General features: G+C 39.7%; 1 protein-coding gene across 1 annotated transcript; it reads right to left on the bottom strand.

The window, feature by feature from the left end:
• Positions 1 to 791: 791 nt before the first annotated feature.
• On the bottom strand, positions 792 to 14,301 carry LOC128982892 (uncharacterized). The gene is made up of 2 exons (XM_054401948.1): positions 14,001 to 14,301; positions 792 to 1,536 (listed from the first exon to the last, which is right to left on the bottom strand). Exons 1-2 carry the CDS (start codon positions 14,131 to 14,133, stop codon positions 857 to 859), a joined length of 813 nt encoding a protein of 270 aa, XP_054257923.1. The 5' UTR covers positions 14,134 to 14,301; the 3' UTR covers positions 792 to 856.
• Between the last annotated feature and the right edge of the window lie 1,757 nt (positions 14,302 to 16,058).

The raw sequence follows: 16,058 nt of genomic DNA on the forward strand, positions 1-16,058 counted from the left end.
ACTCCAGAGCCGCAGGGGCGGAACACGAAAGTCAGATCAGACTATTTAGTTGTCCTATTTATTGCTAACTAAACAATCAGAAAACCAAATTTCAGCCTCCTAGCTTGTCTGGAAGTTGGAGAATTAGTGATGAATCAGTCAGTCAGTGAGTGAGGGCTTTAACTTTTATCATGTTTAGATGAAATTAAATTATACTTTTAACATTAGTGATTGATTTACTGTAGCATATTTAAACAACTTTATATTACTTGCAATTCACATCACTATAAAATGGGTCCTGAAACTAAGATTTTAAACAAGAGCGGGGAGGGCCAAACGTGATTTGTAGGGACGAGGTTATAGAGTTTGCTCCCATCGGTCTTACCCCTTAACGGTAATGAATCATTTAAATTTTGAGTTACAAAAATTTATAACGTTAACCATTCAGGATCAAAAATTAAAAAAAACATTATATTAAAATATGCATATGAAGCATAGCTAATAGTATGCTTCGTTGGTATGCTTAGTATGCTTAGTTTCATTCTGATCTGACCTTCGTGCTCCGCCCCTGTGGCTCTGTGTCTGGAGTTTCACATGTTAACCTTATAATTATTCATATCTCAAAGGAATTAATACATCTTAATTCGTACTAGTATGCAGCGTTGTAAGCTACTAATACAACGCTAAACGGGAGGGGTCACTATTGAATGTGGCATGCACATTACCGTGTTCAAAAATGGTTGCTGCTAATTTAGGCGTTTCAAACAAAAGAGAAACAAACATGCTTATCTCACAAACAACTTTAATGACGATTTTCTTTAAGATGGTACAGGCAATTCAAAAAGAACTATTTAACTATGAACGGCCATAGAAATGTTCAAGTAGAATGTGGTGGCACTGATGAAGAGAGTGGGGGGGTTGCAGAGCTTCGGGGATTGGTTGGACTGCTGGAAATGTCATCAGGTTGTAGCTGTCCTGTAATTGTTTTAAGTTCGTATTTTTGAACTACGCTAAATATTTCTGATTTGGCCAGATGCCAATTATACTGTGAGAAAGTTTTCAGTGATGGTGCCATTGCACTTAAGAAGGCGTCGACTGGATGCTCCGCCGGCTTTGGATTTTGTTTATATTTGGTAAGAAAGTCCATCAATTTTAAAGACACATTTTCTTCATTTGTGTTGGTTTTCGTGATTTTCTTCACGGCCTTCACACAAGGGCTTGACGGGAATCTAAATTTTGAAATAGTATTTTTGTTGATCTGGGTGGTAGGTTTTTGAACTCGTTCCTTGATAGTTTCATTCTCCAAATTCTCTTCGGTGTAGACATCACAAATATTGCCTGCGTAAAACTCATCTAGCTCCTCCTCCAGTGTATCACCAGTTTGGTTTTCAATATTACTAAAAGTTTCATCCAAATACTTTTGCAGGAAGCTTAGTTGGTTGGAATACTTGTACAGTTTAATCTTCTTTGCTCCTTTTCCACTTTTCGCTGCAGTTCTTTTCAAGGATTTCCTGTAGGTGTCTCTAATGTTATTCCACCTGGCTTTGCATGTTCCTCCTGAAATATAACAAACCTCTTTAGTGTTATAGTTTAAGCTAAAATGAACCGTGGTCTACAGCCTACAGGACAAAGCGCGATGAGTGGAGGTAAATGAAACCAATTTCAAATTTACCTTTATATGCTTTGTCTGGGCCATTTTACAGCCAGAGGCTTGACGGGGCGAGTGCCGGTCAGGTTCAATTCTAATCGTGGCATATGTAACCAGTTCCACGGTGCAGTATGGGGGTGGAAACATCGGCCAGGGATGAAGAGCAAATTTTTTTAGGGATAATGAAACTGTTATAACCTAACCTAACCTGATGATTAAAAAAAAATAATAATAAAGATACTTATCGAATCGATATTAATTTTCAATCGATATTAGGGTAGCCGGTTCAAGAAACTGTACCCGGTCTTCATTACATCCTGCCCACTACACCAACCCCTTCAACCACCCCTTCAACTTGATATCCTTTTCCTGAATCATTCTTACGCTCTGGGGAGTCAAACGGCACTCGGGCCTATCTGACGGTTTTGTCAGTTTATAATCCCCACGGCCCCACAGCAAAGAATAGAACGGCACTAGCTCCGTTTCCCGCTTTGTCTTATATTTTGTCTTGTATATAAGTAGATAAAAAACTTTTGCGAAACATTATATAATTATAGGTGGAAGCCCGGTAAACTCCCCAAAATCTACATAATTGCTAAGATTAAAATTATCAATTGAACAGATTAAGAGGCGGTCGGACAGAGATTCTCGGCTGCCGACACTGGCCGTCACTTTAACATGGAGCGCATATAATAATTCCTCGTTTTCTGGTCTATCCGTGTTCCAAAAAATATTTCCCACACTCAAAACATTGTAAATGTATGTAGGATTAAGACTGTACAATATAAAAATCATAATGTTTAATTATAAGCCGGATATAAAATAAATCATTTCTTACATTTCCCATAAGGAATTGCAATACTTTCTGCTAAAATATAAAATGACTGGCACTATGAATAATTCTGGTTCAAACGCCATATTGAAGAGCATATATTCATTAGTGTATTGAGTGTGACAGATATTTATTTTTCGATGGTTAACATTAAGTTTTGTATTTTTTTGTAAACGCTTGCAAAAAAGCCTTGCTTGCCGACTGAGTACTAGTTCGACGATGTCCCGGCCGATGGCAGCACAGTCGATTGTGGATTACAGAGCACGTTTTCAAACCGCGCCAAATAAAATGCATTTAAACTGGCCACAGATCTGTTTAAATAAATAAATAACGTTATGTGGTTACATCCCTGATGTATTATAATGCCAAGGAAATGATGATATTGAATTCACAGGAATCTAAGAATCTAATATTTTCGGACTGTGTATTTACCGTAGGTATGTATTAAAATATTACTGTCATCAGAGATAAAAGTAGTTTTACAACACCCGGTTTGATACAAACCATTCATCAATATAAAACAAGTTCCGTTAGAATAAACGTCTCTTTTGGTCATACTTAGTACGTTGATTAAGGACTTAGCTGTATAAAGATAGCTGCTGCAATTTACACGATTTGATACAAACTATTTGTCAGTAAGAAAACAAGGTCCAGTGGAACAAAAGCATTTTCTGACATACGTGGTATATACGATTAAGGTTTTCCAGGAACCAAATCCACCCTCCGGACCAGCACTGCGACGTAGCCAAGCCGGCTTCTGACTCACGGATTATCTTGGAATTGCGATGTCCCGTTTTAGGTCTATAATATTCGAGCTAAGATAAAACCCCAAGTGCCCATCCGAAATCCTTTTTATATATTAGAGGCACAGGATAAGGCAAAATCTAGAAAAAAACATCAAGAGCAAGATTGCAACTTCAAATGGCTTTGAAACGTAAAAATACGACACATAGGACCTACTGTTTTTATTTTTTATATTTTTTTTATTTAAATCGTTCCATATATCTATATAAATAAAATACAGTTTTGTCTGTAGGCCTACATTGCTTAGAATCATGCAGTTTCTGGTTACATTAGGTTTCATAGCCTAAGAAAGCCGAAACGAGTCTTATCTCAATTTCTGTCTGTCTGTCCATTCTTTCATTCTGTCAGTGACGCCAAAATGTCATTTTACGCGGCCTACTCCTAGAAAACTAGAATACCGATCAAGGTTCAAATCATTTTCTGTATTTACTGGATTAGTGAGTTTCTTTGGCTATAAAAACATGGCCCCGCTTCTTTGAAAACAAAATAACAAACCATCAAAAACCCAATTTTGTTCGATTTTTGTCAAATTTTCTTCCAATGTTTACTATTAAATTTTATGAAATAACGATCAGCTATTTGGATTAGTTCTCACTTCTAGCTGTCACATATGATATGTTTACATTAAATACTGTTTACAAATACCGCAACCATTTCCGATCAAGTTTTGTAAGCACATCCAAACCAAGTGGGATTAAAAACGTTGTGCCTTACTTAGCCGGTTTAATTAATCGCAAGTACAACGATTGTTCTTGAGTTTTGATAACCGGGGAAAAGGCCGTGAATCAGTGTTGTATAGTGCTCAGTGCTGGGAATATACCGATCATCGTTTAGAGATTACGTAATCTTTCAAATAAGAACCCTTTGTTTGGATAAGGGTTTTTTCTTCAAACTGTCATTAATATGTTAACATTAAAAGCTGCTTACAAATAATGCTATTAATGGGAAATAACTTTGATTTTCGAAAAAAAAATCCAAAACCAAGGTAGATTAATAACTTCGATACTGTTTGAATAGGTGAAACATGTTGTGAGTTCTACTTACTACAATTGAACTATTGACGTACGTAAAGGTGCGTACCTCATATTAGTCTAATTAAACAGTTCAGGGGCTACATCATGAATTTTAATTTTACTTCGATACTGATACCAAGATACCACATCAAGTGAAAGATTTTTTGGACAAACCATAATGAATTTTTAAATCGTTACGTTGTCAACGTATCAATGTTTTGTGGACTGTGTATTTATTTACTTATTTATATATTTGCCAACGGATGTACACCAATTTTACAGTTTGATTAGGATTAGGCCTAAATACGATTATCATAAAACTTGATGACACTATAACAACTTTTAAATAAATATCCCCTAATTCAATTCTGTATTTTTGTGAGTATGTCTGTTGATAACGCATTAATGTCCTTAATTCTCAGTGTTTCGTGGAAAAGACAAGAGCACCTTTGTAAATGAAAATTTCAACCTGAATAAAGTGTGCAGTAGTGAGGTTGATGTAGTATGTAACTATTTTAAACCAGTGTGAAAGGTGAATTTCAATTACAGGCCTACGTAGGGCTATGCCTCATAGATCTAAAAGAAATTCCTTCTATCATTAGATATAAAATATGGACTAAGACGATCAGGTGACATTATATTGCGAAGCATTCGTATATTCAGTCTTTTGTAAACCATGTTCAGTATTTTTCATAGGTATTTTAATGTAGTTTAATTAGGGACAATATTTGTAGTTTTTTATATAGGTTTGAGCATATACTTTAAAGGGTTTATTTATGCTATTTTAATGTATTATACATTTTTTTAACGTTCAACACGAGAAATTGGGAAATTTTGTGTTTAGTTAGAGGGTCAAAAATTTAGAAAAAACAATTTTTACCCGATAAAACCCCGTTCCCATGGTCCGATCATGCTGGTTCGCGAACTCATTCAAGTTTATCCCGCCTCACACCTTCAAACAAAATTTCATCAAAATCGGACAAAAATTACTCAAGTTATCGTGTTCACGGACACACATATATATACAAATTTGAACGAATGGTGTTTTTGGCCTCTGGGGACATCAAAATGAAAAAGTAAATCGGTTCCGGGCGTAGGTCTTACCATGCCACTTACGGTAATAGCTACCTCATTACAGGGAAATTCAATAAAATGTATGGGATAGGCCAAGTAGTTACATTATTTAGCCCAGTAGCACTAGTATATTATTTATAATTGAATACATTATCATGTATTTTGATAAGTGTATAAATCAAAATGTCTTACTGAAAGTGCTATTTGTATCTCCAAAACATTTTTTGTGTGGAAAATGAGCATATTGTGCGGTGACGAACTGAGACCTGCTCCGGCACGTAATCGCTGAGACGCAAAGGGTGGGTGAGCGAAGGTAGCAAACCAGTGAAAGTGAAACATGCGGTGGGACAATAGACAAGGGCTAGGACACAGGCTGAGGGTAGATTTTTTTTAGATTTTAGATTTAGATTTGTTGTCATGAGAGCCGAAGCCCCCTGACTGCTTACCCGGTACCTATCCTACAGGACATACCCGGGCCCCATGATGTAGGCCGAAGCTTACGCATCAACCTTTAGCACATCATGGGCGGATGACTTAAGGTCATCAGGCTCGCCGGCTGCCGAAGCAGACCCTTCGGAAAGAGGGTTGCCCCTCAATCCTAACCAGGGATTCCGGCTGCTTGTTTAAGCGTCACTCCACCTGGGTTCCACTAGGTCGGAACCTAGAGGTCCATAGTAGAGCGCCCCGACGCATTTAGTGCAAGCAACACTCGGGACCTATCTCATCCCTGACAGGCAGAACCCGCCATCAATAGCCAGGAGGAAGGGGACCATCAGCACGCTGACGGGGGGAACCCCAACCTCCCATTTACACCGCTGCCCGATCGAGGCCTGACCCATTGCTGGGAACCAGAGATATCCAGAGCGATAGATCCCCAGATACCCCTGGCGGGCTCGGACCCAGCACCCGATCTACTTCGTTTGCCCGTCAGACCCAACGTCACTGCCAGGCCATCAGGGTTTCCCAAAAGGAGGCAGGTATAGAAGTGGGACCCACCCGGATGAACCTATCCACCAGAGGTGGCGACACCCTTGACTCAATTGAGGTTCCGGGAAGAACCCCCCACACTCAAGATAACCATACCGTCCGTGCTCAGAGACAGGGATAGGTTTGCATAAGTACCTACAAACCGTTGCCCTCACACTGCGGAAAGTTACGTTGCCCTTGAGTGTCCCCGTGAGCTGCGGGTACTTGCCCGTTTTCACCTCCAGGAAAGGTTACTTCCAAAGTCGAGGATTTGCCCACTGAATGCTGGTCGCACACCACAAGCAGGCCGAAGCCCAAAGTACCACAGACACAGGTAGGTTAGAGATTATGATGTACTTCCATCTCTCCTAGAGCTAAACACCCCTCCATCCTGGATAAAGGAATGTCACTGGGACCCGATGCCCAGTCGACCATGTCTGTGGCCAACTTGAAAATGCCGATACCAACACGGAGCATTTACCTCCCCTCTGGGGGCTAGGTATTTCACCTCCCAGGACGAGGCTACTTCCAAAGTCGAGGATATGCCTCACAAAATGTCAGTCGAACACAACAGGTAGGACTCAGTCACAACCACAGTTACAGGTAGTTGAGGAGAGGCGGAATTAACGGCGTCACTGAGAGCTAAACACCCCCCCCACCCTGAATGGAGGGAATGTCACTGGAGGCTCCCCCTAAGGGGCTGGCGCTTACCAGTCGTCCATAACTGTGGTCTACCTGAAGTGCCGGGTCTGACACCGAGCAGTTACCTCCCCTCTGGGAGAGCTAGGGTCCGCGTGGTCGCCCAGGCCACGAACCCACGCAAGCGTGAGCCCCCTGCGGTTCATCGCAGGCTGAGGGTATTTATTATTATTATTATTATTATTTGTTGTCATGAGAGCCGAAGCCCCCTGACTGCTTACCCGGTACCTATCCTACAGGACATACCCGGGCCCCATGATGTAGGCCGAAGCTTACGCATCAACCTTTAGCACATCATGGGCGGATGACTTAAGGTCATCAGGCTCGCCGGCTGCCGAAGCAGACCCTTCGGAAAGAGGGTTGCCCCTCAATCCTAACCAGGGATTCCGGCTGCTTGTTTAAGCGTCACTCCACCTGGGTTCCACTAGGTCGGAACCTAGAGGTCCATAGTAGAGCGCCCCGACGCATTTAGTGCAAGCAACACTCGGGACCTATCTCATCCCTGACAGGCAGAACCCGCCATCAATAGCCAGGAGGAAGGGGACCATCAGCACGCTGACGGGGGGAACCCCAACCTCCCATTTACACCGCTGCCCGATCGAGGCCTGACCCATTGCTGGGAACCAGAGATATCTAGAGCGATAGATCCCCAGATACCCCTGGCGGGCTCGGACCCAGCACCCGATCTACTTCGTTTGCCCGTCAGACCCAACATCACTGCCAGGCCATCAGGGTTTCCCAAAAGGAGGCAGGTATAGAAGTGAAACCCACCCGGATGAACCTATCCACCAGAGGTGGCGACACCCTTGGCTCAATTGAGGTTCCGGGAAGAACCCCCCACACTCAAGATAACCATACCGTCCGTGCTCAGAGACAGGGATAGGTTTGCATAAGTACCTACAAACCGTTGCCCTCACACTGCGGAAAGTTACGTTGCCCTTGAGTGTCCCCGTGAGCTGCGGGTACTTGCCCGTTTTCACCTCCAGGAAAGGTTACTTCCAAAGTCGAGGATTTGCCCACTGAATGCTGGTCGCACACCACAAGCAGGCCGAAGCCCAAAGTACCACAGACACAGGTAGGTTAGAGATTATGATGTACTTCCATCTCTCCTAGAGCTAAACACCCCTCCATCCTGGATAAAGGAATGTCACTGGGACCCGATGCCCCAGGCTGAGGGTAGTCGAGTTGATGCTTTCAAGTTTCTAGGTAACACAGGGTTGTCAACCATCTCAGATCCCGTTATGCGACAGCCACGAAACTGGTGGCCAAGGGTGGTACTATTACAAAAGTCTGTTTTGGGAGGACTGTGTTGTTGCTCGTGACGCCTGCAAAATATGGGATACGGGGCTCTATCCGACCGCCTCTTAAAACGTAAAAACGTCTACTTTGAAACTTTAAATTACCGCAATAAAATGTACGTAGTCTACAGTAGAATTTAGCAATTTTTGTTGTATTGTAACGGGACAAAACTGGGGGATGAGGGGAAAGGTCATGGGTTACCGACATTTTACCCCCTGAGCAAAGCTGGCGTCACTATGACGTAGTCGTTTGAGCGCTCTCAAGATTGTTCGCGGGCGGAAACAGTGGATACACTTGCCCCATTCGGTCCTCCAAAATGCGGTACAATGCTTCCCATGTTTTTAAATGGAGGCGGCTACACTTGTCCGCTCCCTGTATATCTCAAGCCCTGGTCCGCTCCACTCCGAACCGATTCGGCGCGGAACTTTCCTCCAGAGAGCATTCATCCGCATTTTTGGGAAGCATTCGGGGCGGACCGGACCAAATCGGACAAGTGTAGCCACCTACTCCAGAACTTCGGATGAGGATCGGAGGAATCCGTGAGTGCTCGGCTATTTCCGACGTCACGTGGTTTCCTCGTGTATAGTCTGATTTTTACCGGAGTGCGGCTGGAGCTCAGCCCTACCTGCGAGGGACCCGACTCACGCACGCACACTCACCACCGTCCTAATTGCCTGAAAGGGGGTAGGTTGGTTCCGCATTTGCTACCTACACTAATCCGGGTCCCGTAGGGTGGGTTATAATCTGGTAGGTCAGTTCCGCATTTGACGGCTTCAACAATAGATCTCTTGAAATTGGAAAGATCAGTGAAGCGTACAAAAATGCCAGTCAACCGAAATAATCCATAAAAATAAGCAAGTTCTGAATGAGTTAAAGTTGAAGTAGCATGTTCCAGTTGTAACGATTTCTCTAGTTTTTTACCATAGCTGATGCAGATATTTCTTTCACCGATCCCATTCTTAAAGGGCGAAGATTATTATTGATTATTATTATATTGAAGATTATTATCCCAATCATTATTGCGAAGCCGCAATCTTAAAACTGAAAAAATCACATTACACCAGCTGCTGCTTAAATACGCTTATGTTACAAAATGCTAATAGCTCAGTTGGTAAACTAAACCTGTCACAGGAAAAACTTTAAACTTTGTAAGCATCTTATAACAAATTAAAAATATAAAACAAAACTAGTGTACCTGTTGCTCGAAATCGAGCAGTTGTCTAGTACCGGCACTACAGAAGCTATATTAAAACTAGTAGTCATAATTTTCTATGAGTTTAAAAGACCCTATTAAAAGCGTATGCAACTAATGGAAATACATACGCATAGATACGCACAGATACGCATAGATACGCATGGATAATAACAGTTATAATAAATACGTCTTGTAAATACTGACAACAAACTAAATATGTTCTCTGCTGTATTCCCTGTAGTAAACAATGCGGTGTAATATTTCTAGGAATTCCCAAAAAAATATTTCCTAAAATATGGGAATCGGGGGAAGAGAGTATTTGTAGTACGCGAGGATGGTATGTGGCTGCAATCACTTGGAGAATTCAAGCATCTAGACCGCGTGCTATTCTGTGTGTTCATAGATTTTTTACATAACTATTATCACAACTAATCATAGTGTGTACGGTATCTGTGCAGTATTATTACTAAATAGTCAAATCAGTATTATTACTAAGATCAATTTTGTTAACATTTATGAAACAGGCGATTTTCTTACATCCTAAACCTAAAATATGTAGAGTTTGTATCATAAATATTCCGAATTTCGAATCGGATACAAGCGTATCCAATCTTTGGATATTTAACTTAAATTTCTTCAATATTCATTCTACGTCGGCTTTTAGTGAGGCTAATTACCCTTGTCTAATGGAGTGTAACCCACCTTTGTCAATATAAATGCGGAAATAACCTACCTACTTAAGGGAGTGTCGTAACACTTCGGCCCAAGTAACACTTCGGCCCAGTAACATTTCGGCCCGAAACCCTCAGATGTGGCCTACGGTCCAACTCTCTACCTGCCCACTAGTAACACTTCGTCCCAACAAAATATTTGACAGGTTAGGTTAGGTTAGGTCAGGTTAGGTTAGGTTAGGTTAGGTTAGGTTAGGTAAGATTCCACCGATTCTCCGTCATGTGAGGTCAGAGGATGCAAGGGGTGACGGTTGGGCGACATTCCACCAGAAGGTGGTTGCAAAGTATACAGGTCATGTACAGTACTACCTGAACTGCGTTCCTCAACCCTTGTCAATTTTTCGTCGGGCCGAAATGTTACTCCATTAGCTTATTTAATCATCTGTAAAAGCGAGTGGGACGAAGTGATACTGTTTTTCTAAGAAATTTGAGTTTGGCCGAAATGTTACTGGGCCGAAGTGTTACTACATCCTTAAGGGGCCCACCAGATTCAAATGCGGAACGAACCTACCCATTTATGGCCCTAGGGTTATTATCTGCGGAACTAACCTACCACCGCCTGAAAGCCCTGATCCCCTATTCACTAAGTAGAAACATAACATCTGTTAATGATACCTCAAAATTGCAATTCATTTGATGTTAGATATACAGTAAAATGGTTAGTGTTAATACATTTGTTGTTTAATTCGATGAAAAATGAGTCCAAACACGAAATAATTATGACAAGTAGCTAGCTAATAAAAACGTGTTAAAATACTCGTAGCTTTTACATTTTGTAAGCAAAATATATATTGTTTGGTATCATTTAACTTAGCATTTTGAGCTGAAGTCAAAAGCGTTACCAGATTTTATAACAAACGTAAAATTAAAAAAAATTGATAGTTTAATTTCCATGAGCCACCGATGACTCGAGTGGCAGGACAATGGTCCGTCCCACGTCCGTCCTAATCCCTTGCGTCTGTGTGTGTGAGGCCTGCTTGTGTGTGAGTAGGGTCGACCCTTCAGCCAGCCGCTTTCCGTCAACAATCACACTATAGGAGTGGAATCGTTGAACGGATACTTTAAGGCATTGTTATGTTATTGTTTACTTGCATAGCTATCCTGTATGCACAATTTGTATTTTAGCTGCAGTTTTTTTTTAATACGGACAAAATGAGAGTTAAAAAATGAAAAATTATAATTTTTTTTTAAATTATAAAATGAAACTGTCATAACCTAACCTAACCAACCACTTGCTGATAATGAAAAAATCTAATGAAGGTTTACTAATCAAAAAAGTAGATCAGTTCATAATATAAAATTATAAAGGCTTCAAATTCAATTATAATTTTACAAATCCAGTTGTAATTTTTTTTTATTAAACTGTCATAACCCGACCAAACTGACCAAACTTGCTGATGATGAAAAGAATCGAATGAAGGTTCTCTAATCGAAAAATAGTTCTGTTCGTAAAATAAAATTATATTTTAAATGTCTTAAATTCTAACAAAAGATGTACAGTTTAGAAGTAATCGTATTCTCAAGCAAAATCTTTTGACAAAAAGTTAAGCCGCGTTTACACCAAAGTTGACAACCAAAAAATTACAAAAGTCGCATTAACTTTTGAATCGTAACTTTTACAGCAATGGGGGGTTGCACTATATTGTTTAGAACTATAAGGACCACAAAGATGGTAATTCAATCAAAACCAGTTTTTAAAATAAATTTTTCGTTTTTTTCATGGATTTTATGGGAAAACAACATATAAGTTACAATAACTTTTGAACCGTAATTTTTACAGGAATGGGAGTTCTATTATTTTGTTCAGAGTTTAAAGGGTGGCAACAATATAGGCTACTAAATCTTTATCAAAATCGTTTCGGCCATTTCCAAAAAAAAATCAATTTTTCCGTGTTTATGAGTTTTTATGGAAAAATCACCATTAAAAATCAAAACTTCAAAAAAAAATTAAAACACCTGGAGATATTTTGAATTAGTTCCTACATACCAAAATTTCATCAAAATCAGAACACAGGCGTGGTCTGTAGATCTGTACACATCCAGAGTTATTAGGCCTAATTGAGATATTTAAATAGAAAAATAGCTAAAATTTACCCTATTATAATAATTACAACAATACAATAATACACATTTACAATAAGTTTACGTATACAAGATGGGAGGGGGAATAGTTCTCCACTAGTTTTCCACAAGCTGCTTGCGCAAAGCGTTTAGCAACTAGTCTTCAACTTTTTGTTGTAAACTTTCTTTGGTCTTACCGACTCTCCGCGGGAAACCAAAATTTAGTGGAAAACTTCTCTCTCCACTAGTTGACGCCAGAAAAATCCGCTGCATTTTGTAGAAAAAGCAACAAGTTTCCGCAAACTATAGTGGAAAACCTGGTTGTCAACTTCGTTTTAAACGGTGGGATTCGATCTGGAACTGTATCAGTCTAGTGCTCTATCCATTACACCACGAACAACGTTCGCTGCCCTTCCGTATCGTTGCGGTATAATGGTGTTCCCTCAGCCTTTTAATGATAGATTACTCGGCTGATCCCGGCTGAGGTAACCAGATCGACTCTCACCGGTGACACTAACCTTTTGTCAAAGATTTTGCTTAGAATGTAATTACTTCCTAACTAACTTAAAAAATTAATTAAAAGTTAGTTATAACTAATGATTTTGATGTTAACTAACTTTTAATTACTTCCTAACTACATCTTTTGTTAGAATTTGAGGTATTTATCATTTTATTTTATGAACAGAACTTTTTTTAATTAGTAAACCTTGTCATCATCAGCAAGTTTGGTTAGTTAAATTAGGTTATGGCAGTTTAATTTTAGAAATGATGTACTGTAGTTAAAAATATCAATTATTTGAATCCATCTGAGTCAACAAACAGCAAAGATTGACGTCACGCCATGACAGCCAATAGAATGCTTTCATTTCGCCCGTATCGACAAACAGCAGCTGAAATAAAAATTGTGCGTCCAGCACCAAATTGTTTGAGTCCAGTTTTATGGTTCTGATGGCAAACCAATAAGTGGATTGAAGTAAGCTTTCGATAATTGCTACCGGAGTTCAGTAGCTTTTGGGCCGCTTTAGCAACAAAAAAGGGTTGAGTCGTGTGGCCCGCCCTCCCTTCTCCCTCTAGTCAAAGTGGTAATGCAAGACCGAGGAGCGCAAGCACCTCTGCGCTCCTTGGTCCTCCTGACCCGACGAATTCTTCGGCCAAGGGGTTGAGAGTTTTACGACTGACGCTCCTCTACTTCTGTACGTTTCCGCTGCAAGAAGGGAAAGGGACGCTTTCACGGATGTAAAAAACTGCCATTAAACCAACATTCGATGACGTCAGCATCAGATGCATTTCTCACTTTAAAATGTTTAAAAATTACCTTTTAAGCTATTTATAAGCTTTTGACGTTAAACCATTATTTTGACCTCAGATACAAGATTTTAAAATATACAATCTCGAAATTAGAAGCTGTATGCCTAGGGTTCCATGGCACGATGGCAGTAAATACTGTATACAAAAACTGTACTGTGTGTAAAAACGGCACATGGTAAAAATATTGTAAGGCTATATTGTTTTCTGTGATCCTTGTCAAACGACAGAAATGAGGAAATAACTGTAATGAAAACTAGGCTGTAGTGGAAACTATTGTAGGGATAGTTGCAAGTCATAAACTCACAACCTTTAATAAAATGTTCTGGTTATATTTTAGTTGCAATGTATCAAATCAAATGTTTCATATCTAGTAAAAACAACAGTTACTTACCATCTAAATTCATTTCAACACCTATCATCTCCCAAATTTCATTTTTCGCCGACGAGTCCATATACTTGGGGTTAGACACATCATACAAAACAAGGTTTTGGCGAACACATTCTATCAATTTTTCATCATTCATCTTGCTTATTGTTACAGTATTTAAAATATTAACACAGTAAAATTACAACACTAGTTTGTCCAACATACACGTCACACGACCGTTACACGTCCGAACAATCAAAACAAATCGGTGGGAAGTTATCTGATGTTGACTGACTGACGTCGGCAGAGCGACTGACGGGCCTGCGCCGGATGCGAGTGCGCATCACGTGACCGATGTGACTGACCTGTGACGCGCCGGAACCGATGTGTTTGAATCGACCTACGCGCAGCCACGTTCGGCTAGTTTCGGTCTCAGTCGCCTTGTCTCCTTGTTTACTGGGGTTTTACAGCTGCACGGCCATCGGCTTAATGTTAATGTGCTCGTAACATTCATGTTTCATGTTGTTAGCTGTGAAGGGCTTCCAACACTGCCTTTCCAGCCTCCACTCACTCAACTGTCAACAACAACTACCGACAGCAGCAAGACTGGTAGAAGCAAAAAACTTAAAAGTGAACAACAAATCATAAAATATGTTTTAATCCGCGTCTTACTGGAGTCTATAAATTCCTTGTCTAAATAGCGATGTCATTTGATTGTATAGTATACACTAAAATTGTTTATAACAGTTACCTTGAAAAATAAACATTTTAACCCCCATTAAACTGATGGTATTGTATAACGACATATACTCATATATCATAAATCTTACTACAGTATGTGATGGTGGATTTAAGGATTTATGAAGAATGGGTTTCATTTAACGCCCACAAACTTATGATACAGTACTCAACGAAACTGAGTTGATATCGGTGTTCTTTTTGCAACATCATTTGTGGTGTAACTTTGCTGATTGTGTGTTTTGATTTGCTGTTTATGAACTATCTTCAATACCGGTATACGTTTAATCTGTAATATAATCTAAGAAACATTGGTCAAGTCGTTATAGATTTGAAGGTAGCTCCCTAAACAAAGGTGGCACTACTGAAGACCTTGTCAATATCTCACCTTGGAAACTAAAATGAATCGAGGTTCAGTCAAGTTAAAGTTAAAATACCACCGTCGCAGCAAACCTGAAGACTAAGCGAATTTCCATTTGCATGATTTGACTCTCACTTAAATATATTTAAATAGCATTTGGTTTTTGCATAGTATATTAAATAGCATAGTAAAAGGTTTGCTGCTACAGGGGGGGGGGGTAATAATGTATGTTTTTAGTAAAATATTAAGGTGTATGCACATGAACCAGCCTGTAATCCTCGGTTGACCTGTCAGTTCTAGGCTGGTGTCGAACGCTTCCGCATCATACCGTGCATAGCCAACTGTTCGCGGCAAATTGTTAGTTCTATCACCGTCGCGGTCAAAACGTATCGTTTGTAGGTTAAATTTAAATTTAATTTGACTGTCATAACCTAACCAAACTAACCAAACTTGCTGATTATGGAAAAATCGAATAAAGGTTTACTAATCGAAAAATAGTTCTGATCATAAAATTATTAATGCCTTAAATTCTAACAAAAGATGAACAGTTTAAAAGTAATCGCATTCTAAGCGAAATCGTTGACAAAAAGTTAACGCCTCCGGTGGGATTCAGAATTTTCGATGTGACCACTACCCTCAGGGCATAAATAAGGGGATTAACCCAAAGAAAGATCTGGGCCGTTGTCCGTCTCCCAAAATATTAATAGCTAAGTATTAAATTGAGAAATTGGCCAGGTTTGATCAACATATATCCAGAAATAAGCAAACTACAACAGTTTACTTATTCTCCTTAAGAATAATTGGGAATTAAAAAAAAACATATCGTACATATTTTAGCACGTCAAAAAAGTTACAATGGAGCCCTGAATTGAAATAGCTACACGCTTTACCAATTAAATGTTATTATTTCAGAAATTTAAATTTTGTTTATAATCAATGGCATAACTCATACGTAATCATAAAATGAATAACTTACAACATAT

Source organism: Macrosteles quadrilineatus, unplaced genomic scaffold, assembly GCF_028750875.1.
Source record: "Macrosteles quadrilineatus isolate MER2022 unplaced genomic scaffold, UCM_ALF_1.0 Scaffold_1__1_contigs__length_201487025, whole genome shotgun sequence".
Taxonomy (NCBI): Eukaryota; Metazoa; Arthropoda; class Insecta; order Hemiptera; family Cicadellidae; genus Macrosteles; species Macrosteles quadrilineatus.